Source organism: Passer domesticus, chromosome 5 (genome assembly GCF_036417665.1).
Source record: "Passer domesticus isolate bPasDom1 chromosome 5, bPasDom1.hap1, whole genome shotgun sequence".
In the NCBI taxonomy this organism is placed as follows: Eukaryota; Metazoa; Chordata; class Aves; order Passeriformes; family Passeridae; genus Passer; species Passer domesticus.
In genome coordinates this window covers 80,455,085-80,482,162 of record NC_087478.1, presented here as the reverse complement: position 1 = coordinate 80,482,162, position 27,078 = coordinate 80,455,085, and the positions used below count along the sequence as shown (strand labels likewise).

Sequence of the window (27,078 nt, the reverse complement as noted above, 5' to 3'; positions counted from 1 at the left end):
TACATTTATCATGTAGAGACTTAACATTAAGCACTATTTCTGAAAGAAGTGTAAAAATTTGGTGTAATCTCCTTTTCAAAAGTCAACTTGAAATTATTTTTTTTAACCAAGTATAATTCTCTACCATGGAAAATCTGTTGTTTCATCAGGGTTGAACATCAGGGTTCAACTTTTTTAAGATGTCAGGCAGCACCTGAAGTATCCAGTCACTCTTGCACATCATGCTCTGATTACCTGAATGTGGCTAAACTGACAAGGCTCCTCAGAGCCCAGTGTTCTTGCTGAGAGGCAGTGTCTCTTTTTTTAATATAATTTGATGCTGAATTTTTTTTTGCTTTTTTCTCATTCCATCTGACATGGAGAGACAGCAAGGAAAAATTCTGAAGAAAGATGGAGTCTTCTTTGAACGGGAAATATTGACTTTCTAGGCAATAGGTTTTGAGTTTATTGGTAGGCCCATATTAGAGACAAGAACGGATTCCACATACTCTTAAATGGCAGAAACACAAAGTATCTGCTCATGATTCACAGGCAGAAGAGAAAGTGGTTTCCAGGGTCCCACTCTGTTGGAGTATATGGCTTGATATCCTACGTTTAGGAGGGTGGGAGAGCATTTGAGTCTGCAGAAGATACCCCAGTGATGCTGCTGGCTTTTCCTGCTTCCAATAGTAGCATTTTTCAGGATTTCCATGGCAGTAGACTCCTATTGCTCCTCGTGGGACACGGCCCTGGAATAATTAATGCTCTTGAACTTTGCATAGTTTAAGAGCCATGAGGAGGCAATCTCTATTATTTTGTCAGATGAGAATTTGACTTCAGAAGCTTTAATGGAATGTAAACATAATTAGCATCAGCAGCTCTCTGCTGGCTACTGCCCCCAATTAGCTCACAAGTTATGCTATGGAAAATGAAGTGATCACATAGTGCTTCAATGTAAGAGAGAAGACCGCAGTAAAATTTCAGTAATTTTTGCTTGTTTTGGTAATGGAGCAAGACTTAATTAAGACTTTGGTTGAGAGAATTTTCGACCTTTATCAAGAAGAGTTTTTCTGACTTCACAACAATGCTTAGAAGAATATGCCTTTGACTAATTTGCTTGACACAGTGTAACATTTTCCTGTTATTCTACATTTTATAGTTGAGTTTATGCTGTTGGTCTTTTCTAGTACTTCATATATTTACAAATAGAAAGTTGGAGGTATATTTTTAAGGAGTAATGTTAAAAGCCATGAAAAGTGATGCTACTCCAAACCAGTCTTAGAAGAAGGAAAACTATTAAGCTTTGCAGAAGAACATTCTGCTGGGGAGCATTTCTCCACTCACCCTATGATTACTATGATGAACATGGACAAAATAATCTCAATTTTCTCTCAGTAGATCAAATCTCACTATTAAAGGTCATATTCATTAAATTCATTAACTGTCCATTCTCCTGCTTTATGCATCAAAAATTGTTGTTTCTGTGAATTATTAATATTAATAATAATGAAATATGCATATTGTGACTTTTTTATTCCATTATTCATCTGATGATTGTTAGGTGAGGAAGACAAGGATTGCCCTTGCATTGTCAGACCTTGTGGTTTATACCAAGTCTCAGAAATTTGTGAGCTTTGAGCATTCCCAGCAGCATCAGAAGTGCTATGAAAATAATTCCATTGGAGAGAGTCAAGCACGAAAACTTGCAAGAGTTTCAGGTAATTTCTTTTGAGTTAATCAGTTAAAAGTTACATTGTTGCTGTGGTTCACTGCTTAGGCATTGGAAGGGTTGAATTTTGATGAAACAACTGCTGTCTGATTTTATTTGGATCTTTGTATAACATTGTTTTAGAAATGTCCTTTGCATAGCATTTTTTTATTTCTATTGGTTTTGTGGGGAAAATTGAAACACAACCTTGTTTTAATTCTGTGTATTTTTATAGAACAAATATTAACACAGTCTACAAAATGTATGTCTGCCTTTTGATTCATTGTGTTCTGCACCAAGTCATTTAGGAATTTCAGTTAGTACTTGAAAAAGTGTGGAATAAATTTCACTCCTCCCTATTGTACTTGTGGGGTGCCCTCATTGAAAGGAAGGAATGATGAATCTGACTCCATATTCTCAGAAGGCTAATCTATTATTTAATGATATTATATGATATTAAAGAATATTATACAAAACTATACTAAAGAATAAAGAAAGAATACTTAGAGAAGGCTAAAAAGATAATAATGAAAACTCCTGACTCTCTCCAGAGTCCCAACACAGCCTGACCCTAATTGGCCTTTGAGTTAAAATAACTCATAGCTGAATCCAATGAAACAATCACCTGTGGGTAAACAATCTCCAAACACGTTCCAAAGGAGAAAAACACAGGAGAAGCAAATGAGATAAAATTGTTTTCCTTTTTCTCTGAGGCTTCTCAGCTTCCCAAGAGAAAAATCCTGGGCAAAGGGATTTCTTGGAAAATATAAATGTGACACATTCCCCTCCACTCTTCCCAAAATCTGGGCTGAGAAAGTGGAGCTGCCTTGGCAGTCCCCTGGCTTTGGTGAGAGCTGCAGATAAGAGTCCCCATTGAAGGGATGGATAAAGCCCAGAGCAGGCAGTTTGCTCCACTGGAGCACACCTTTCATCCCAGCCAAGCCGGGTTATTCCAAACTCATTCTGTGTTGGAGCATCTCCATTTGGTGCAGGCATTGCAGTGCAGCCTCTGCTGTTCTAACTCCAGCTGCCTGCCCAGGGCTCTGGGGGTGTGTGGAGAGCAGGCATCACTGACTGTGACAATGACAATGAAGCCTGCCACATGCCCATGCACTCGGGGCCAGCCCTGCTGCCAGCCACCCACTTTGTGGAGGTGCTTCAGTGCCTGGTGAGGTGAATGACGCTGAACAGCATCGAAAAGTAGGGTTTTCCAGCCATCCACAGAGAGCCCTCTCTGTGCCTCTAGCACTCTAGGGAATATAAAAGCAGTTCTATAAGATCCCCCCTCTCAAAAAAAAACCCACCCCCAAGCAACAAACCAAAACCAATCAAACAAATACCCTAAACAAACAAAAAATGATGAGATGAGAGGAGAATGGAACAGATCTGAGAGATGACTGTGGAAATATAGATTTTTTTTAATAACTAAAAGGAATCGTGTAGATAGAAGTCATCTGAAGCTCCCCACCTCTATGCAGTCTATGCCTGCATATAAGAAAGGAGGGAACACAGCCAGCAGAAGGAAAACCAATGTTCATTAATAGCTAACATCTTCTGAGGCTTATATTTCAATAATTCAAATGGCTTTTAAAAATATGCTCTTCCTTGGTCTTAATATTATGGAGTAAGTTTATTTAATCCTCCTAACAGCAAACAAGCCAAGATCATCTAGAGATTATATTTTTTTTTTTTTCATTTTGAGCTACTATAGAATGAGGAAACTTTTGTGCAGTTTCCTGTTCTGTGTCTTAGTTTCCCATGAGGACACAGTGGGCTTTAGTGTGGAAATCATATAATTACCCCGTAAAAAGTTGAAGAAACAGAATATTTCAGTGAAGAAATGATTTTTGGTTAATGAACTTCTCACAAAAGTCTGCACTATATACAGAAATATTGTCAGATACAAATACATAGAAAATATTAAGGTTTCAAAATAAGATTTTAGGCATAGCTCAGAGTGGTCCATATATTAATGTTAAAATAGAATGCATTGATATAATATTGTGTAAAAAATTGCTGGATCAAATTACTGCATTTTCATTATTTATTCAAATTGGACCTCTTTAATAAAAAAGGTTTTCTTACCAAGACTTTATCCTTCTGTTTATCAGCTAGCCAGTTTATTTCACATACTACAAGATTTATTACAAGAATTTACCCCAAAGGATCAAGAATGAGGTCTTCAAATTATAATCCTCAAGAGTTCTGGAATATAGGGTGTCAAATGGGTATGTATCCTTGCAGACACTATTGCAGTCTAGGTTTTAAAAGTACAAGAGTTTCTTGCTTACTGTAGTATTTTGGTTTTATATAAACTGTATATTTTCCCCCAGTGGCATTATTTTAATTTTTTGTTACATAAAATTTTCCTTCAACTCACATATCCCATTAGTTTTTCATCCCTGGTAATTGTAAATATCACCTTGTGTTGAATAGCTGTCTCTTATCCAGATTTTGAATGTATTATATTTTATTAATGTCTTTTAAAAACATTTTGAGTTGGATATTAAGAAAGGCACTGATTCAGCATTTTTAAGCTGCCATTACAGCAATGGAAGCTTCTTCTGAAGGGTCTCTGGGTTTTCAGTGGCTCCTGTGACTTGAGTGACACAGGTGCAGATGTGAGCACAACAATTGACAGTAGTGCCAAAAATCCCCAGAACAGGATATGCTGCACAAGGAAACATTCAAACCTTCTTGGTCAGCACCACACCCAGGTTCTGCTGGGAGCCTCCAGCCTTTATAAATGCAACATATATTTAGCATCTTAATTCCCAGTGCAAAACATATTTGTTTCCTGAGCAACAAAATAATGATTATTTCTGCTTCTCTTCGTTGAAAGTTATTACTTTGAATTTGTTAAAAATAAGCATGGCATGACTTCTATACCCAACAGACTTTGAAAAACCTCTTACCTGTAAGCATTTTGTCCTTTTTAATGGCTTTAGAGACAATTTTACCTTCATCTGTTTGTTCTTCAGTTTGAAAGATTCTCATTACAGAATATTTTTCTATGTCTGCCTGCTACAACTTTTTCAGCCCTAGGTAAAGTAGAACAGAATAGTTTTTTTGGGGTTTTTTTTTGGGTTGTTTTTTATATCCACAAATATATCTTGTCTTTGAGTCTTGGCCAAGGCCACCTGAGGGAGGCTGTGGGGTGAGCAGGGCACTTTGCCGTAGGCTCCAGTTTTGAGGAGAAAGGTTTGGATTCACCTTGTTATGTTAAAATGCACACTCATCCAAGGACAGGCACAGGTTTCACTCTGCCTGTAGGGCCCTGGAGTCACCTTTATGTCACCCTTGTTCCAGGCTGCCTTTTCCACTTGTTTCCTTTCTCAGCTCCCCATATATCTTCTTTGACAAGTTACCTTCTCCATCCTGACTGTTAAAATGGGGTAGAGTTTTACATAACTCCACAAGGACTACAAAAATTACTATTTAGTATAATTTTTACTTGTTTCTGTGTCCTTATAAATGCAGTACAGATCTGGGCTTGGGCTGGACTATCCAAGTATCTTCTCATTACCCCACTGTGTGAAATTGTTTTGATTATGTTCTGTCCTTGTGGTTCATCCACACTTTGTGTAATTTCTGGATTATTTACCTGGAGTGCTGCACTCTCTGTATGCTATCATTGCTATCTACACTCTATATTGCCATTAAAAACTAGTAAGTTTGTTTCATGCTTAGAGGAAGCACTAGCCAGAGGTCCTTAATTTAAAATTGAATTAATCTCCCAGTTTTATCATAATGCAATTTACTAGTTTTCTTTCTGGCCTGTAAATCTCCACACTTATCTCTGCAAAGAATATCCATTTGTTAGATCACAGACAGGGCTGAAATCTTTCAAAATTACTACACTGATTGTTTACTCAGAGTGTACTTTAATGAGAAGTCATTCTAAACATTAGTAGGCAAAGCATCTGACTTTTGGTGCATAGGGGGTTTGGGCCCCTTCCTGGAAGAATTAAAAATATGCAGGAAGTGGTTAGATCTGCCCTCTTGGTCACTTCATTTGCATGTTCACTTAAAAACCCCTCCATTTTTCACATGGGAATGGGCTGATTAGAAACAATTCTCCACATATATAATTTCCAAGCTACGTTAGATCTATTCTTAATTCCCTAATCTGCTTTAGATAACTGTTTGGCAGAAATATAGCTGCTCTTCACAATGCAACTCCCAAAGTGAGTGTATCGCAGTGAATATTCTGCTGATGTCCTTCCACTGATTTAACACAGAGTTTTGATTTTTTGTGTCTGTCCCATGTCTCTATAATTCACACACTTTTGCGTGTACTTTACACACCCTGCATTTGTACTTTACACCCCATGCACAGAGGAGATCCCTCCAGATCCCTTCTACCACTTCACTAAATCTCTTCAAAGGAATCAGGTTTTCCCTATGCCACCTATTCCTCTTCTCAACTCCCTCCTCCTCCCCACACCTGCAAGCTTGCCTTCAAGTTCTTTTAACATCCATAACTTTTTCTGGCTGGGCAAAGAAAATATAGTAAGTTTTGTTCAAACCTACATATAATACTGCCTGCCAGGCCTCTGCAGCTTGTAATTATGAGAATTGAGTTATTCCTTCACTTCCCTTTAGTGATGGACCCAAAACAGTCTCTCTCCTGTACCTTGCCAGCAATTTTCTCTAAATTGCTTGGAACATATTAACTTGGAGCAGGCTGGCACTCAGCTAAAGCAGGATGAAACGGTCCAACAGGCTCAAGATTTGTTGGGGCTGAGGACAAGACATGTAATTGTGTAAACCTAATTTCCAGAGGAAGGCAAGTTAAAAACCTCACTGAAAAGTACAGAGTTTCCACAAAATAGCTTTTGGATATCACGGTGCTCTCCCTGTCCATGCTCTGAAAATGGAGACTCATAAGAACAGGAGGTTTTGTGAAAAAAACCCACACTTTTCATAGTCTGTGAAAATTAGTATGCCTTCTGCATACAGCTGCAGTGAGGCACTGGAAAGAACTGGTTTGGTGCATCCATGTCTCCTTTTTCTGTAGTAAATAAAATGAAATGAAAAGATTTATGCAGGGAAAGAAAACTCAGGACAGTTATTTAAATAAACGGATATCAGTTGTTTTATATCAACTGAGGAAAATAACAAAAAAATCTGAAACAAAAGAGAGCCTCAGTGAAAACAAAAAATGAGACAAATGTCCTTTTGAATATGGCATTTACTTGCAGTAGGAAATGTTATAAATGCATCAAAGCACTCTACAGGAATGACCATTGCATGTCATAAGATACAGGAGAAAGCCACAGTGTGGCAGGTACAGAATTTTGTTTCAGAAGATCCCATATATGCTTTTTGGAGTGTGCATGAAATTTATATGCTGCTGTGAAAGTTGTACTTGGATGATGGGTTTTTTCTTACTGTAAGTTTTGTTTTGGCCTGTGACACTGAAATGCAGCTTGGCAATTTTGTCACATCTGTTTTGTGGCTCAATCTTGTGTGCAATAATATGACAAAATATGCTAAAAAATAATGCATGAAAAGAGGCATGATAGAGAACTCTCTAATTAGTTCTGATTTAAATCTCTGAAGCAACCAAATTTTTGTATGCCTCACCTGTGCAAATCAAAATGGCTCAAATCTGACCCTGCTTGGGTGCTGTGTCAATAACTATATTATTGCTGGCTTCTACTGGCTTTAATAGCCCAAAATTTCCTCCTTAGGAAGTGAAAACTAGAGGAACACTTTCTTTTTTTTAAAGTTGTCCCTTGAACTTCACTGATTTGATCCTCAGTAAGAGTGAAGTGGTACAGCTAATTCAAGTGTAGACATCTACAAGATAGGTGGGACAATATGATTCAACAGATGAAGCTCTCCAAATGCACTCAGCTTTCCTTTGGAATGGTTCCAAATGCTGGGAGTCATTTTTAATGAAGGTTTCATGTTTCTTCTGCAGAAATGTGTCTGCTGCCAGGTTTATGGAAAAGCTTTTGGGCTACTCTGCAGCCTGCTTGTTTTTAGGCAGTTTTTGGTGTGTGTAATAGATACTGGAATTTCACTTAAAAGCAAAGAAACATTGAAATTCCATTTTATCAGTTTTTCCAGCTGTCTTCACTGCAGACAACCAATAGAATAGTAAATAATTTATGTGGAGTCTAATAAATTTTAAAAGAAGATGGGGGAAAAAAATTGTAGGACACAATTGTTTCTGAAGTCCTTGCAGATCTTCTTCTAAACCTGTCAATGACTCAGACTAAAACAGGAAAGGGAAGTTGATAATATTCACTGTTCTGCCAACAATCACAAGTTAAACAAATTTTTAAAATTATTTTGGAAAATTTTCAGGTATAAAACTGGTCAAATGACAACCGAAAGATGCTCTGACTTACACTAAATTGTGACTTTCAGACTGACACATTAATTAGATAGCAAAAATCAATTTAGATGTTTAGATCTGATAATTTATCAGAAATGCTTTAGGTACTTTTCCCACGAGCACCTCACAAGAGACAATCCTTATTTAAACCTTTTGCAGATATACTTGGACAATGGATGACTCTTAATCACCTGACATCTTTTTTCTAGTAGAACCACTTGTAATTAAGTAGGAACAATGTCAGCAATTATGAACTGTATGACTGAATTTTTCACATTTCTTTTGACAGTATCTTTGGAGCCACAGTATTAAATTGGCCCAGAGACAATACAAAAAAGGCATTATAAGCATGTTATGTCACAGTTCTACATTTATTCAGTTCTCAGAGGAGCAGTCCCTCCTCCTCCCTCATGTTGTAATTCATTCATAAATCAAGTTTCTGTAGCATAAAAACAACCATTTCAAAATATGTTGGTGAAAAATAAAGCCAGAAATGATCATTAAGCTTAATAAAATTTGGAGTCTGTTAGGGGAGGGAAAAAAATGACAGTTTGATTTTCTGATTTTTTTTTTTTTGCCAGGAAGAGAGGTGGTGAGACTTTGTATGCCAAAATTTTTACTGTCCGTAGAAGCTTGCTCTGTATTGTAAGGGAGCAAATCATTGTATACTTTTTATTTGTGGTAGAAAAAAAGGATTTATTTTCTTTATTTTTGGTCTGGTTGACCAAAGTCCTTGTGTGGGGTCTCACCTATTCACAGGTTTACTCTCTTTCTCCTTGAAGCCCTTCCCCCTTGTCCTGTCATGCCCTTGTAAATAGTCTCCCTCCAATTTCCTTGGACTTGTGGGATATTTCTGTAACTTTGGGCAGTGATGGATTGAGTGCAGCTGTGACCTGCATGTGAGAAGAAAGCCCAGACAGTCCATGCCCAGCCTGGAGTGCTGATGTGCAATGGAAGCAGCATCCTCCAAGCCAAGCACATTGATCATCTCACAGCCAATGGCAGCATTCCAGAGCTTTGGGATACAGGCCTGTTTCCAATAGTATTTCCCAGGCTCTGTGGAATTCAGTTCAGATTTTGAATATCTAAGGCATAGATTTTTTGCTGCATTCATTGGGAGTGGCCCACTTTAAGGACACAGACAATTGGAAAGAGCTGAGAGGAAGGCAACAAGGCTGATAAAAGTGTGATATTTATTAAATCTCTTTAGATTCAAATGAGTGAGGTGAATCATGGAGATAGGAACATTGGCACTTGAGTGCTTTTTGCATATGATATTTTTTGAAATGGCATAAAATTCATACATTTTGAGATGCATTTTTAAATGGCAAAAAATGCAATTAAGTAATTCATTTTAAGAAAAAAAGAATTGGTGACAAGTGTGTCCTTATCCATTTTAAAATCTTCCCATTTGAATGGGAAAATACATTAAACCTTATGGTTGTAATATAGCTAATAGAACTAGGAAGCAAAGAACAAAAAATAAAAAAATTACAATTTAAAACTCCCACTAGGAATATTAAAAAGGCAGGATTACACACAAAAGATGTGCAGTTTTCCTCAACTGCCTTCAAATCATAGTCACAGTGCTCATTTTGGTTTTAAAAGCTTTTGATTTTAGTCTATAAATCAATTATATCTTGAAGGGTGGTGATTATGGAAGGTGCTGTATATGAATATTTAGAATGTCTTTAGTCCTGCAATTTGTGGTGGGACTGACTTCAGTTAACTGCTTGTGATACAGAGATTTGGGGTCAAAAATTGTATTGCTCTGTGTATTATGGAATAGTTGATCTTTTTTGGAGCTAGGCTATTTCTTACCTTCCATTTGCTATATTAAGTTATTTACACCTGGGGTTTCCTGGTGTAAATAAGTTAAGTTATTTACACCTGGGGTTTCCATGGCAGCTTTGGTGCTTTGCAACATGATTTGAGTATGAAATACTCTGATCTGAAGGGGATTTAGCCTCATGGTTCTAGGAATACTTGAATCCATTTCAGGTGCAGGAATCACACTGAAGAATTCCTTTGCTCAGGTTGTTCCCCAAGCCCAGGTTTTGCTGTGCTGCTTTGATTATAAATCAATATTAAAAGGCTTTTGGTGCTTAATGAAAGGACTGAGGAGAAAGTTTAATGTACACAATGTTAAACTTCAGATGCCTTTACTGGCCCATGAAAACCATACATCAAGATTGTTTCAGATGGTTTCACTGCAAGCTCATTTAGGCTTCTTTCCAAAATAAACTGTCAGTTAAAATCTCTCTTCATACATGCATTAAATTCATACTGTTTCATAAAACAACAGTACAAAGGATGTTATTGACAGTTCTGCTCTTGAATTCAGCAAAGCTGAAATGAAACACTGGGTAGAAATTCAGGGTTGTTTGCAGAAAGATGTTGCTCAGCCCTTGCTGCTAGGCATAGCTTTTAGTTTATGATCCTTGCCATTTCTCAAGAAGTGTTAGGGCTATAACTGCACCTGATTAAAAAGAAAAACTGTGCATCAATGCACCATAAAGCAGTGCCCTGGGAGGCCCCAAGCAGCTATGAACCCTGTGAACAGTTTTAGTAGAGGTTTGCATCTCAGAGAATATGACACAGAATCTCACATCTGCTTAATCACCTTAAAACTTGCAATACAAAGAAACCAGCAGGTAAATTAAAACTACTGTTCCATATGTTTTTAACTTGTTCAAAGGTCAAATTAAATTAAGTGAAAACACAGTGCACATGTTTGAAGATTTAAACCCATAATAACATTGCCCTTCACTTGTGTTGCAAAAGTAATTTTCCTAATACGATAAAATATAAAGTATTCTCATTTGCTTGTTGCTGTTGTTACATCAGATTTTCCTGCTTAGTCTCCTATAAAGCTTGGTAAATTTAGCAGTGGTCTCATTATGTGCAATCATGTAATTTGGTTCATCATGTGGAAGCTGCTATTTGAAGCTGACTCTTCAATGTGCCTAATTTCAGTTGCACTTTTAAACCCACATATTCTGAAAGTGTGGCTCAGGAATCACCTGAGGACTGAGAGATCCTGGGTTATCTGTGGTTCAGACTTCCAGGGGCCTCAGGGTTGCAGCTCTTGTAGCAACCTCTGCACAGCTTGATTCACTGTATTAAAATATGACAAGCATCATAGAGCACCAAATTTGGGGCTGTCTCTGGATGATGTGCTGAGTCATAAAAAGCAAAGTGTGAACCACTGCCAAAACCATACCAAGAAAATACCCTGTTAAAAAAAGCCAATGGTGTGCAAAGGGCAGTATGAACACTCTGAAGTTTGATTTCTGTTGTTAAAGGTAAAACAGATTTCCTGTGTATATGAATATAAAATCACGTCTGCATCTACATTAACACTTAGTTCAAAGCAGGAGTGCATGTTGTGTTTTGCTGTTTTGGGGTTTTTTTTTGTTTGTTTGGGGTCTTTCTAGACAAGGTTTCCAGTTGTTCCTACTTGCTGCATATTGGTTCATGATGCAGAGCAATCTTAGCTAGCACAGATGGGATTCCTGTCAGATTAAATAGATGATGCACTCTGGGAGCACTGCATGTATTCCACCCATTAATTGGTTTTGAGACTATGGAACCAGGCTCGAGCTCCTCAGAAGTAACCCCACCAAAAACATGTGTAGTGCAAATATCAGGTCCATTGCACCAGCTGCTTCATTTCTATTTGTGTTATTTGCTACAGAACGTTTTAAAAGGATCATCAAAGCAGTGAAGGAACAAATAATTTTTGCATGAAAACAATTTTGTGTGTTTTCCACCTGCAATAGGGATTTTTTTCATTATCAAATGTTCATTCAATACATTCATATTATCTCACAGGAACAAGTAATAATGTCCTCTTCATGAATTATCATGAGGAGTCACTTGAACTGCTTAAAGCCTTCTTTTTTCATTCTTACCAAACCACCATTTTAAGTAAATGGCTTCTTATCATTCTCTGTTTAACACATGTCAGAGGTTCATAATGCCATAATTCAGTGCTGATTTGACTTCTGCATTTCTGTTTTGAACGTGACAGGAAGCTCCAATGCACTGGAATAGGGGAAAATTTCATTAAACAGGTCTATTTCAATGTTGGCTTTATCTCATGAATTACAATATCCTGTTGATGAGAAATGTGATATTTTATTATTGGTGCTGCAGCAAACCAAAAATGTTTTGAACTGGAAAGGAAAGGAAAATCTGTCAGGCATATTCTTGCAATAATCACCAGTACTGGAGGATTAAACTCCAAGAGAGTGTGTGCTCACATACATTTAAGAACACTTTAAAAATTGCTTCTAGTTCTGTAAACTTACATTGCATTTTCACTGGGTATTCTAACAGTAAATGAAACCTTCTTAATCTTTGGGATGAGATGTTTTTGTGATGAATTCTGCACCATAACTAAGGTTAGATAAAATCCTGTGGTTTGAATTCTGCACCAGAACTTTGTTAGCAGGTTTGGAGTGCGGGGTCTTGCTGCTGTAGAGAAACTAGGATGTGAATTCAGTTCTCATGGAGAAAAAGGATCTCTCATTTCACATGGTCCGAGGTCTAATTTAGAAAGAAAAGGGAAAACAGATATAACAACATAAAAATATATGTAGGATAACTCTAAAAATGGGGTGAAGTTCTAAATAGTGCACTGCTTTTGTGCACAAATAATTAATTATTGAGTATGGAGATTTGCGAAGGGATTTTGAATGAGTTAGAGATGAGATTTCTCAGTTGTTTTTGATGATGTGATTTATTTTCTTTTCTACTTAGATAGAAAAGATGAGTTCAGCTCACATCTTTATGGTTTAGAAGGTTACAAGACTCCTAGTTATAAGACTTTTTAAGGATTTACTGATTAATAAAGCACTGTTAATAAGGATATTTATGTTTTTGACCTAATCCTTTAGTATTTAATCTTATGGACTCGTTACAGTGTAAACTGGAATCTTTCTTAGCCAATCATGTTATGACATATAAACTTACAGTACTGCATTCTAAACTCCTTGTTTACATCTGTAATTACTTTTATTTTTTCTATATCTTAAAGTCTAAAACTCTAAACTTTCTTCTTAATGTGTGTCTGCTTTAAACTACGAATCTACATTCTCACTTCTAGCACCTAAGTTTGGAAACTTTTTTCCAAGGTTTCAAATTAAATGCTGTGTTTAATTCTAAGCTTTGGCTTACAGGTCCAAAGTTCTGAGAATTCTTTACATTCCAGATTCCAACAATTGAGTATCACTTAATTTAAGGGAAATTACAGGATATTACATATGAATTGAGAGATATAAATACCTTAAGCTTATTCGCTTTTTTAAAAATATTTGTTTTATGAAATGTTATCAAACCTAATTCACTAAAACCAATATTGATCTAATTTTACAGTGGCCTTAAACTTCCAAACACCGGGCACACACATGGAATTGCAAGAAGGAAAATTCCTGGACAATGGTGGTTGTGGCTATGTGCTGAAACCTGAATTCCTGAGGGATCGCAATACCACATTCACACCCCGAAATGTGGGACCATACAGCAGACCAATGTCTCTGTCAATAAGGGTAAGATTACTGAAGTGTTGCTTTGTTCCATGAAAATGGGAAAACAAAGGTTATGTAATTCAGATGCAATTGTTATCTAATTTTTTTCCATTTTATTCCCATTCCTGTTCATTGGGAATTAATGTTTTCAACAAGAAAGATAAAACATACAGTATCAACTGCTGCTTGGGTGCTTTCCAATCTGTTGCTCACTTATGTTTACTAAAAATATGTAAGAGTTCAGAGCCTCTAAGAATCTGTAAAAATATATGATTTTTCATGATGCTGTATAAAGAAATGTGAATAATGCAGCTGACAAATGGACCAGTTAATTGTGCTTATGGAAAGTGAACTGAAAACACAGAAATCAAATGTACACTTTGGGTGTTATTTCTTTCAATATCAATAATACCACGTGTGCTATTATAATGCTAATTGACAAATGAAAATGTTTAAAGATAAGGTAGGAAGCTTTATACTTCTTTTAAGTCTCATTATCTTCCTATGCATATATTAAAGACCATTTATAATCCTAAAATGGTATAAATAAGTGTGAAAGGAGGAATGAATTAATAAGCCTTTGAATTATTTCTACTTCTCCCAAATGATAATGTGATTTACATCCCAAAAATACTGGAAATACATGTAATTTACAAATAATGGTTAGAAAAGCCTTTTTTTGAGATCAAGCAGATTTGTTATAATTGTTCATTAATTAGAAAACTCCCTTTTCCCAATGAAAAAGTAATATTTCTGATTACAAAGAACACCACTGGCATAAATGCTATTTAATTAGCATATAATTAGAGTGTAATTGCTATTTTGTTTCTTTCAGAGTAATAAATAGTGGAGATAAAACAATAGTTAGTGACAATTATAAAATACTTACATAATGCACGCACCTAATCAAGAACATTTTAGTGTCCTGACAGTGAGCATACCAATTGTGAAAAGACATTGCTGGATGATTTCAGGCAGCCAGGCAAAGACATCACTTATTTTAGCCCTAATTTAGATGAAGCTGGAATTAGGATGAGGATAAACCCTGAATTGTAATGCAGGAGACAGACAAAATCTTTGTCAATGCAAAGGAAGTGTCTGCGCTTGGAAGGAGCTGGAGAAGAGAAGGGGGCAGTGTTTTAGACTGAGGACTTTAGACTGAGACTACAGCCTGCTAGAGGAGCAATGGCATCCCACTGGCTGAGGGACTGGAGGGCACAGAGAGCCTCATTCATAGTCAGCAGCAAAACCCAGGAAATGGTGGTTGAAGACAAAAGGAACTGGGAGCAGAAGTCAAAGGAAAAGCAGCTTCTGCTGGAAAAGTTACTAACTGGATGAATGGAGAAATGACTTAACAGAAAGCAAAGATATAAAACACCAAGGGGGCAAATCTGAATGAATGAATGAAGAACAGAAAAGTCATATAGGGTCTGATTTTACTGAATTCATTATTTTCAACCTGATGTGCCACAATTCCCATCAAGAGGCATAGAGCTTTTGAAGCACAGATAGAGATATTCAAGGTGCTTCGCAGTCTTTTCAGCCTAACAAATTTTACACCTCTCTGCCTCACCTTGGATCTCAAAAATGGATGGGATTTATGGATTTGGGTCATAGTGTGCTTAAAAGAACTCACTCTTTTCCCACCCCAGGGGAGACTTAGACTGGCTCTAGCAATGGGTCATGCAAGCCTTGGAAACAGCACTCAGGACATGGCAAGGAATTTCCCAGGTTCTCAGTGGGCAGCCCATCAGGGATTGCAAAGCTTTGTGGTGAAGGCTGTAGCTATTCCCCAGGAAGACAGGGCATCAGTATTTGCCAAGCCACTATTCTTCAATATTTCAGGCTAGAACTTCTCTTGGAGCAAGGTGTTACAGAAAATTCCTCAGCAAAAAATTTTATGTGTTTTGATTGTTTGGGTGGTTGACAGGGGAATCCTGAGACCAGGATCAGGGGTCATATCTTGCAGCTGTGTTTTCAGGCTTGTATATCTCTCTCAATACATTTCATACACTGATTTCTAAAAAGCTGATTACTGCACAGATGTTTACTCTTTCCTAGGTGTCCTGAAATATAGATAGAAAGCAGACAAAGTTGTGACTTTCAGAAGTCCTTTCTTAGGCTGGGTGCCAGATTACAGGGCAGTCTGAGACAAAATTTCCAGGTAGCTAACTAAATTAAGGAGAAAAACATCAGGAAGCTCACCAAATGAGTTTTTTGTTACTGTGCAAGAGATGAGGCACAGGTGAGGGAGTCTGCTACAAACCCTGTAACACAATGTTGATGTCACAGTGTGTCTTGATGCTGATCCACTCCCCACAGATTGGAATTCACAAGCTTGATAGCAGAAAATGTAAAAATCACTGTAGACTGATTCCTCCAACATTATTATTTTGCATGGTAACAAAATAGAATTTTTATGTGCAGCTATTGAGTAAAAAACCCTGAAAATTATTGTTTAAAATATGATATCAGTTTTTTATATATATATATATATATATATATATATATATATATATATATATATATATATTTATAAGGAGGGCGGTGAAACACTGGCACAGGAAGCCCAGAGAGGTTGTATGTATCCCATCCCTATAACCATTCAAGGTCAGTTTGGACTGGGCTTGGAGCAATGTGATCTAATTAAAAATGTTCCTAAATATAGAAATACTCATATATATATATATCCTAATATATATTATATAAATATATACCACAATATCTATAAAAATAATCAGCAAATTAAGTTAGATGGAATCCATATTGTTGATTCCATTGTATTTAAGGTGTCGTTAATACAGCAGTTTATGACTGGTATATACTTAAAGTAATTTCTTATGAAAGTTATTTCTATTATGGCTACTATATGGCTGTGGTAAATAGTTTATTCTTACAGTTATTTCAATGCAACTTTAATTTTCCAGCTGATCAGTGGCCATCAGTTACCACCCAGTGCCATGTCGAAGACCAACAAAGCTGACCCCTTGGTGGAGATAGAAATCTATGGTGTGCCAGAGGATGAAACAAGAAAGAGATCTAGTGTTGTAAAAAGCAATGGTGAGCATCACTCTGATTCTCTTGGCTGTGAAGAAAGCACAACAACATTTCATAAGGAGTCACCAACTCTGCACCCCAAGGAGTTGTTACAGAAAATGCAATTATTTCTCTCTAGACTAGCATCTCCTGGCACAAAACCTGTAGCAGAAGTTCATGCTGTGTGCCATTTTTCTAGAACGGTAAACTAAGGAAGCACAAACTCCTAGCTGGGAGCACTCTCCCTTTCTAAAGGAAGATGGAATTTTTTTTGCACACTGCTGTGGGCTCATCCTGGTCAGCAGCTCAGTCCCACAGAGCTGCTTGCCTGCTCTCCCCTAGCTGGATGGGAAGAGGGCTGGATGGGCCAAAATGAGAAAACCCATTGATTGAGAAGACAATTTAATAGGTAAAGCAAAAGCTGCTTCAGACACAAGCAAAAAAAAAAAAGGAATTCATTCACCACTTCCCATGGCAGGCAGGTGTAGAGCCACTGCCAGGTAAACAAGGCTTTGTTATGGGGCTTTGTGGTTACAAAGACAGACACTGCAACCCTGGATGCCCTCCCTCCCTCCTTTCCCCAGCTGTGAGCATGCCACCATTGCTAAGGGACATCCCTTTGCTCAGCTGGGGTCAGCTGTCCCACTTGTGTCTCCTCCCAGCTTCCTGGGTACCCCCAGCCCCCTCACTGGGATGGGGTGGCTGCTTTGCAGAGTGAGAAAGACAGAAATCTCAACACTATGTAAGCCCTGTTCAGCAACAGCTCAAACTGGTGTGTAATCAGCACTGTTTGGGTCAAAAATCCAAAATGCAGCACCATAGGGGTTGATATGAAGAAAATTAATCCTATCCCAGCTTAAACCAACAGACAAATTGGTAAATTTAGACTTTTTTTCTTAAGCAATTACTGTAACTTCATCACTTGTCTCATTTGAAGTTTCTAGTAGGAGTAATCCCTTAATTGCTTGACAGGTGAAGTGTGTACTCTTTGTAGCTGTCTTTGAGCACTCCCTTATCTTTATAATATAGATCTTCTTGATGTCTCAGACTACAAGTTCCCTGTGATCTCCCTTTTTCTGTACCTCTGTCTCCTATTCTTCCTTTTTCTTTTTTTTAGATGGCTGCTGTTTTAAATCAGCCCCTGAATTTCTTTTCTCTGTGTGAACATTGCTAAAGACAAAGTAACCCCTTCTGTTCCACATTCTTTTTTTGTATTTCTACTCAAATGAGTGTTTTACTTTTACTACCTGAATTTATTTATTTCCAACACTGTGAAAGAAGAAATTTTGGCAAAAGCATGAAACTGGTATGGCTATAAGAAAATTTAGATTGAGCAGAACTTCTTAACCTGGCTATGCTTGGCCTATTTTGCTCTCTTTTAAGAGATGACATCAACTTTTCTCAGGCTTTTGCATCATCCTGTTATTTATTTAAATGGGCACAGATATCTAGGGAAAAAGAATGACTCTTTACCAGTTCAGACTAGTGATAGCAGGTACAGTAATTCAGTTATTGAGTAGAAAGAAATGAAGTTGCATTTTAATCCTGTTTCTTTTCTCTTTTCATTAGCTTTGTGTCCTAAATGGAATGAAACCTTCTCTTTCAACATCCAAGTTCCAGAGCTGGCAATGATACGCTTCTGTGTGGAGGATGAGGTGTCTCTGGTCAACAAAGAATTCCTTGGCCAATACACTTTACCTGTGACGAGCCTGAATACAGGTAATCCTTTTATGTGAACCACCTATAACAGCCCAAAATAATCTGCAACACTGCAAGCTTTTATGGTTACTGGAGCATTGAGAGAGTACAGCATTATGCTTGTTTTCTAGAGGGTGATTGTGTAACTAAATGAATACATGGCACTCTGTTTTTTGAAATAATTGTATTCTCTGAATGCAAATCCATGATGTTGAAACAAAAACAATATTAATGACAGGTGATAGTTCTCACTGCAGTATTCCATTCCAGATGGAAACTGCTCAGGTGGTATTTAATTCATTGCAAGAAGTGGGACTAGTCAGAACTGCTATGAAGGCGACAGTTTTCTGCACTTTCTACTCAGATAAGTTCAAAACCCAATACCAAATTAAAACAAAACAAACCACCACAACTCCCTCAGGTAACCGATCTTCAACTTTTTAGAGTGGAGAACAATGATTATAAATTAGACAAAATATGGCATTTTTCTTGCTGGAGTTTCTTTTGTTAAGCCAGTAGAGTTCTTGGAACCTTTGTAATGAATAGGCTGCACATAAAGAGCAGACACAGAAGTCAATAGGCCAAGGAGAAAGGCTTATGTAAAATGGCTGTTTACTACACTGGCTTTCCAAAGCTACTTCTGACAAAACAAACAGCTTTTATTAGTGAATAAAGATGGGAAAGCAAAACATTGGAGCTGGCAACAGGCACTGAGCTATTTTATTAAGCTTAACAGGATTTTAAATGGCTTTTTTTCCCTCATGTTTGGAAGCCATAAAGCTGCTTGTGATTCTTAGTTGAGGTTGAGGAGTTATACAAGAACAAAGACATTACTCTTAGAGCTCAGTTGTTTTTCTACAACATAAACTTTTACACTGATAACCTTTTACTTTCCTTTTATTTGTATACTTCTGGATAATGAAAGAAAACTCAATACACCAACTCACAATATCTGAGACAAATTCAAATATTAGGCAGTGTTGCTTACAAGTGCTTGTAAAATTATTAAGGCTAATTAAGGCTCTTTAGATACAAATTTTCAGTGTGGCTTAATGTCTCTATAGGATTAATTTTGGTCACAAATGAGGTATTCATATTTTGGAAAAGTAAGAGCGGTAGATTTTTGAGGAAATATTTCCAGTGGAGTAATTCAAAATGCTAGGGAATGAGTTTAGGTACAAAAACTATAATTGATGTCAAACAAATTGCCCCAACCCCCACTTAACAGAGCATTAAAAAAAAGTAATTTGCCATCAGGATGCCCACCCTTATTGCAAGCATTTATTACAATGCTTACCATTGAGACCTCTGAAACCAGGTCTGGAATGATGGTTTTGCTTTAGGTACCCAAACTCTCTAAACAGTGATGTGGGAAAATAATGCTCTTGCAGAGGGAGTCACAAGAAGAAGAAGACAAGGGAAGAACTGCCTAAAATGCTGAAGGGTGAGCTAGGATTTCAGTCTGAGCACTCCAGTTGCTTTAATCTGTGCTACAGGACTGTCCCTCAGTCCCTGGGATTTGTATCCCTCAGTCCCTGAGGGCAAGTTGCTTCCAAAAGCTGAGCAGTGCTTCCATATTTTTATTTTCTTTGTCAGGCAGTGGGAAAAAGTTGTGCCATTTCCTCCCTCCTCTCCATTTTCTTTTGAAAGGATTCAAATCCATATCCACACTGCCTTTGTTTCCCCAGCAGCAGACTCCCACCTACTTGTAGACTCCACTGGGGAGGAATGTTTGCTACACAGCTGTAGCAGAATTTGATTTTTCATGTAGTGATTATGTAGCTGTACTCAGAGGGGCTGAAATTAAGAAAAATTCTCTGCCTGGGTGGTTAAAGGCAAATAGGAGGGAGATCCTCTGTTACAGTCCCTGTGCCAATGAATCTGCCATGGAGAGTGCTGATGCAGGACAGGAACTCAATTATTACCTCTATTATCATGGGATCCAGGAGTAGTTAATTATTTAATGCAAATTGGAGCAATTTCAATTAAAAAAAAAGTTTTACTTCTCTCAGGACACTTTGTAGGATATTCTGTAGGTAGGGGCTAGAACACGTCTTCAGAAATTAATCTTAGTCCTTGAAGTGTATCTTTGGATAGGAAATCAACCCAACCTTCCACATATTGTGTGCATGTCTTTAAAACTGATCTCAAATGTAAAGTGTCTGAAATCAGCTTTAATATCTGCTGCCCAGAATCTGAACCTTAAATACCAGAGGAACTTATGTGCAATATGACAGCACAAGGGCAAATGGCCTCAAGCTGTGCCAGGGAAGGTTCACTTGGACATCAGGGAGAATTCTGTCACTGGAAGGGTTGTCCAGCATAGAAAAGGCTGCTCAGGGGTGGAATCACCATCCCTGAAGGTGTTCAAGAAACAACTGGATGTGTTTTGGCACTTAATGCCATGCTCTGGTTCACAAGGTGGTGATCAGTCAAAGGCTGGACTTCATGATCTTAGAGGCCTTTTCAAACCTAAACAATTTTATGATTCTGTGTAAAAGAAGCAAGAAATTACACACCCAGGTAAACGTGTGCTCCAAAGTCTCCACAGGCATCCAGACATACCTAAAGAGGGACTTTGAAAACTGCAGTTTTGAAAACACAGATACTGATACAAAACAGAGACTCAAAAAACTGGAGTTACATACACATAGATAGAATACAGAATATTTTTTAATCAAAAGTGACATTGTTTATTATTATGAAATAATGGAAATTTAGTAATATAAAGCCATACAGGCTGGGGCTTTGAAGAAGAGATTGTTTTGTTTTCTATGCAGGTAAGTGAATTATGTTTGAAGCTTCCCCAAATGCTTCAACCAACCAGATGAACACGTAATTTCTGATGGCATGACTTATCTCTAATAAAGTGAATTACTCATGTTAAATCATCTTTTAAAAATGTCATGGCAGAAGATGTTACACTTCACTTTTTTCTGCCTCAGCTGGACAGTGCACAGCTGCTGCAACCCCGTTCTGTAGGTGCCATCACTGCTGCTTCACATTCTGATTTCATTTGCTATCAGGACAATGTGTGCAGCACCTAACCTTGGATGTTACACTGTAACCTTTGCCCATGTTTAAATATCACTGGGCTAAAAGTCTTCCATTTGAAAAAATAGCACATCCTGAAAACCATTGGAGTTTTTTCACTCTGTCACTAAAAACACCAGAACTGAAATACTACATATATATATATATGTAAAGCACAAATGGTGCTTAGGTCCTGTATAATTTAATTTTATTTTAAAGAATGATTTACAGAATCATTAATTATGCCTTATTTGCATAGATGATCATAAAATCACTCTGTTATGATATCTGTGCTTGTGGTTAATACACTAATAAGGTGTCATTATATTTCCAGGTTACCGTAACATTCCGCTGATATCCAAAGATGGAATCAAGCTGGAATCTGCATCACTGTTTGCTCATGTCTGGTACTATCAGTGATGTTCTGCAGAATAAATTGTTCTGGGGGATTGTCCCCTGCTTCAATAAAGTAGCATGTCTGTCTTTGCAACAGCCCAGTGGCCTGATTCCCAGACTGCCACATTCTCAATGATTTTATGAAGCCAGTGGGACTTTTATGGAAGGGGTATCCTGAGTAGGGGCTACTGTCCTTGGCCCTACTTCTATTTTTCTGTAGGATAATGAGTTTCAGAACACCTAAGGAGCTTTGAAATGCACAAGTGTTGGAAAATCCCAGCTCTACAGAGATAGGGCAACTGAGAGGTGTTTTAAAAGATTTTACTCCTTTATCATTCTTGTAGAAGGGTGAGACATAAGAGATGTAAAATTCAACACCATTCTATCAGAAGCCACCTTATTTCCTGCTATATTGACAAGTTTCTTTGATATCAAACAATATTGCTCAAATTTGTAGACAGTTCTGATAATACATTGTAATGCTCTTTTTATTTATTGCTATTCTAATGCTCTTTTATTTAATGTTGCTCTAAGATGGAAAATCAGGGCATGTAGTAAACAAGGGTTAAAAAATGTCACAGGAAATAGCACTGTTAGAAAATTGCATTAGAGTTTTAATAAGGAAACTGAGACAGTAGACTAAGAGGAATCTAAAATCAATAATGAACTGTAAGGACAGGAAATTTGGTAACTTCGTAAGTTGGCCTCTGTGTGTTTTCTGTGCTTGAATGACAAGGCACTTGATTTGTTTCCCAGGAGAGCCTACAGCATAAAATTTTGGTGTCCTGATGTTTGTAGTGATATTCTGTCTAATGTCCCTTGCATGTGGTAAATATTTTACACTTTCTTACAGCTCTTAATAGACTAATAATATTAATAATCAAACAGAGTTCCCCTCACCTCCCCTTACTGAGGAGGATCTTAGTACACAAGTTTAACTGGAGAAAGAATTTTCAGACAAAACCTGATCAAGTCCATTGGTTTGATGCTGAGAAAAACTCCAGCTTATTTAATTTCCTAGCTAACAGTCCAAGTCCCACTCCAGGAGCTTTATACAGCTTTATGTTCAGAAGACTGATTTGTGAGTGTCCTTTGGGAGAAGAAGGCAATTACCTTCACTTCTGGGATTATTACTCCTCTGTTGACCACTTTTCCACCTGGTAGGACAAATGTCAGATCTGGCCAGTATGTGGTAATTTAAAATTTACAGTGGATCAGATCACAAATCAACACACCTCCTGTGCCTTAAAAATGTGTCCCTGGCCCTGGAAAGGTTTATTTACATGGTCAGTGGGTCTGGCAATAATGGGCAGTTCACTGTGGCTGCTGACATGCCAAATACTTAGAGATGTGCTTAAGTGCTTCCTCAAATTAGAGAAAAGCAGAGCCTGTAATTAGCATCCGTGGACTTAAAGGAACCACTCATGTTCATTATTTAATATATAAACATATATTTTATAGCCCTGAGGTCTATTCAATGCTTATATTGACTTGAGCCCCTTATGCAGCACAGGAGTGCAATGTGGGAAGACTGCTGAACAAATATCTGTGATATCATGATCTTAAATAAATCCCCCACTGAAAGCTCACATTCAATATATTCTCTTTATTCATTAATATTAGCTTCTCCCTCCTTTTTTCTTCACACAAATGACCAGTTATATCTGCCTTTTGGATGTCAGAATGAAAGAGACAATTATATATTAATGACAAATTAATATCCTGGATTAAATGTTACATTGTATCAAAACTTTTAAAGTTCTTTAAAAAGCAAAGTATTGATTGGGTAAGATTTAATGTGAAATTTTCTGGACATCTGAAATACATATGAAATATATAAACCATCCCATGGTTTTCTGAAATCACATGCAGTGATGATAAATTACAGCATTATCAGCATTGTTTCAGCACAGTCAGTGGAATTAATGGGCAAAGAACGAGCCCCCACACACTGATGTGCACAGAATTCAGTATTTTTACAGTACTGTTTAATAGTAACAAAACCAAGCCCATTATTGCAGTCATAAGAGCTTTCTGCATGTTGCTACAAGTTTTTAGCATGTGATAAAAGCTCACACGTGCAGGAATCTGTGGTAGGAAGATGGTAACACTTTTAAGACAATAACTTTATGGTTAGAAATGTTAGGATATGTGCTCATGAGATGACTGCTTATTCTCAAGGGCAGCTGAGACAAAATGTACCGTGGGAAATGGGATAAAGAAACATTAGTGGGAAAATAATTGAATCATCTTGGAGAACATTTAAATGACACTGTTTCCCACTGGGTACCACTTTTCTTCATTGAACTGGACACTGCTCAGTTGAATGTTAACAGCTCCCACGAATGTTCCTCTGCTTTTCACAACCAGCTTCAGCACACGGCCTTGGAGCTCTGAGACTCTGTCATAGACAATCTGAAATCATACACAGTGAAACAGGAAAAAAACATCCAACTTTGTTAATCTGGGTGACAGGAAAAGCACTTCAATGCAGCACTCAGGATGATGATTAATCCAACTTTGTGATAATTGCTTTAAACTTCCATCCAGAATAGTAACTTATTAACCATCAGCCAAATTCACTTAACTTAGTAATTTTACCTCAGAAATACATTTGATCTTATCTCGTTTATATAAAGAGATTCTACCTTAGAATCACAAGCTTAGGCTCGTGAGATCTGATTATTTTAAAATAAATATTATTATTCTTTTAAATTATTGAATTATATAATAATTATTATATACTATATAATAATATACTATAAATAATAGTATATATCTTATGTAATTATTGTATACATCTAATATATATAACATATACAATATTATATTATGTTTTATATAATATACATATCATTTTAAATATATATGTTATATAATATATATACACTACATATTATACAGTATATATGATATATTATGATGCACATCATAATATATTATTAGATAATAATATATATTATATATACTATATATAATTATATATTAAATAGTATATATATGTACACTAGATAGACTATATATTATATATAGTATATAGTCTACATATTATATAGAATATATTATTATATACATTGTATATTGCATAATAATTATTAAAATATTATTTTAAATAAATCTGGTACTTGTCTTGAACAATGCTCGAGAGAAAAAAAAAAATCAGTATTCATAATTTTCCCTGTAAAACTGGAAAATATTGGACCCAATTTAGCAAATGTAGGTTACTAAATTTAAGTGTTTCTGATACTCCAGAAGTGCTGTTCATACTTCTCAAAATTAACGAGATAGTAATTAAGCATCTCTTAAAAACTTACTAATGCCTATAGATTTAAAATAGCTTTTAAATTACCTTAGTGCTGTGAGAACACATTGGGATTAAATATGAAATTATAATGGTACATTTTTTGAATTAAAAAAAAAACCAAACAAAACATCTGGAGCAATAGCCTAACAAGAGTCAGCTGCACTCAGAACAGATTCCCATGCTTCTGTCTCTGCATCAATAAAAACTGCTGAGTGAACTGCCTGGGAGCTGATAAAATGTGAGGGAATACTCACATTTATAGTGATAGTGCAGGCCTGAAAGTTAAGCTCCCTTCAGAGAAGTCCATTTAATCTAAAATTTGTATGGCTGGAAATGTTTTTGCTATTTTAGTTGCAGTGGAAAAACCACTTTAAATTTTAATCTCTTTATGCTGTTTGAAAAGCAAACGTGGTAACATTCTCTCACTTCAGGAGAATGGGAAATTCCAACTGCTTGAAAGGCATTTGCCTGCTTGGATTTTCCATGGGATCTGTACCTAAGGCACTGCTGAGGAGGAGGAGGAAGGGCAGACTGAGCCCTTCCAGCTTGGATCTCTGTGGGCTGGACTGATGAGCCCTCTCTGTACTTCCACTTGCAACTGCAGGAATTTCACAGGAGCATGGAATGGACAGGACACCAGGCAACACTCACAGAAAGAAACAAAAGACCAAGAAATGTCTTGCCAGGGGATTAACATCTCCTTTTTCATTTAAAAACCTTTGGAAATAATAGTTTGGGGTGGCTGTTATGAAATTTGCACCTGGTGCTTTTTGGTTTTCATATTTATTGTGCCTATTTTGCCAAATTGTCTGTGAATTACGAATTTCACAGCTTCTTTTTCACTCACAAAAATAAGTGATATGATGAAGAAAATCTGAATAGCAAGGACAGGCACAGTACAATTTAGAATAAATCTGTGATCTGACACTGAGGCAATGCTAATGTTACCAAAGAAAGCTGCCTCGTTTCTTTGCCAATATATTAAATGTACCAGCTGTTGCTTTAAGTCACCAAAAACTACACATATCAGCTGTAAATGCTAAGAAACTGAACTGGGGTAATGAAAAACTTTTAATCTTTGGCCAAAAATAGGTTTTAATCTTTGAGCAATGACAGACCTTTGCAGTGCAGGGTGGGTGGTTTTCAAATGATCCCAGTAACCTGCTACTAAAATGGTATTGCAAATTCAGCTGGAGTAAGCTATATATTATCATCAGGAGATAGGGAAGGAAAAAAGGTCTGGAGAAGGCTGAATTAGGGTGTGGATAAAACAAATGCCACCTTCCAGAATGTGGGAACAGTTAAATCCTGAAATGCTTGTGCAGTGAGAATATTTGCCTGCCTTTTACACAGACAGCTCGGATGGAGGTGAGTTATGTGTGCCCATGCAGCAAATCAGTGGGACAGCTAGGGCTGGAATTCAACTGTTCCTGGCTCCAAAAAGAGAAACACTGTTGACCTACAGGAGTCTAATGACATTTTAATCACAAATGAGGGACAGTTGCTTCTCCTTAGGTAGCCATGGCACAGTTCCTAGATTTGGTAATTAATCCAAGGTAGTTTTGATGCATGGTGCTGGAGGGAGTGGCTGTAGCTCCTGGTGCAGTTCCCCTCCTCCCCTTCCATCAGACTGGCTGGGGCTGCTCTGCCTTTATTTTCTCTTTGTATTCCCTTTTTCTCTGCTGCTCCTCTTCTTTTCCATCACCACTTCTTAATGCACTATAACATTAACTACTGTGAATGCCACAAATTCCAAAATCCAGATACAGGCACAGGAGAAAAGAGGGATTTGTTTGCTAAAAGCCACTCCAAAACATTTGCTGTAACTCATTTTATTGTCAGCCCTCCTGGACTTTCGCATCTTCACTCTCACACACGAGTAAAAAACAAACATAAAAAGCAGTTTTGCAAGGTTGATAATTTGCTGTAGGCAGTCATAAGCAATAGAAGTACAAAACTAAAATAAAAAATACCCAAGAGAAGCACATTTCAGATTTTTCTCAGTTTGGAACAAAGAAGGAAATTAATATACAGCTTCCTTCCA

The 27,078-nt window shown here is 37.0% G+C and overlaps 2 protein-coding genes across 18 annotated transcripts in view; one reads left to right on the top strand and one right to left on the bottom strand.

Annotated features, from left to right (window-relative positions):
* The window catches only part of PLCZ1 (phospholipase C zeta 1), a 45,204-nt gene extending 23,401 nt beyond the window's left edge, over positions 1 to 21,803 (top strand). Inside the window, exons 8-13 of one of the 2 annotated variants that reach the window (XM_064421396.1) lie at positions 1,541 to 1,697; positions 3,799 to 3,915; positions 13,416 to 13,588; positions 16,495 to 16,627; positions 18,173 to 18,322; positions 21,669 to 21,803. In XM_064421396.1, the coding sequence (XP_064277466.1) occupies positions 1,541 to 1,697; positions 3,799 to 3,915; positions 13,416 to 13,588; positions 16,495 to 16,627; positions 18,173 to 18,322; positions 21,669 to 21,754 (816 nt within the window). In that variant the 3' untranslated portion in view covers positions 21,755 to 21,803. The remainder of the gene's footprint in view (positions 1 to 1,540; positions 1,698 to 3,798; positions 3,916 to 13,415; positions 13,589 to 16,494; positions 16,628 to 18,172; positions 18,323 to 21,668) is intronic. The other variant, XM_064421397.1, reaches the window with a different exon arrangement.
* A 1,518-nt stretch (positions 21,804 to 23,321) lies between these two features.
* The window catches only part of PIK3C2G (phosphatidylinositol-4-phosphate 3-kinase catalytic subunit type 2 gamma), a 241,376-nt gene continuing 237,619 nt past the window's right edge, over positions 23,322 to 27,078 (bottom strand). For 15 of the 16 annotated variants that reach the window (XM_064421392.1, XM_064421380.1, XM_064421381.1 and 12 more), the window contains one exon: positions 23,322 to 24,145. In XM_064421392.1, coding sequence (XP_064277462.1) covers positions 23,993 to 24,145 — 153 coding nt within the window. In that variant the 3' untranslated portion in view covers positions 23,322 to 23,992. The remainder of the gene's footprint in view (positions 24,146 to 27,078) is intronic. The other variant, XR_010362871.1, reaches the window with a different exon arrangement.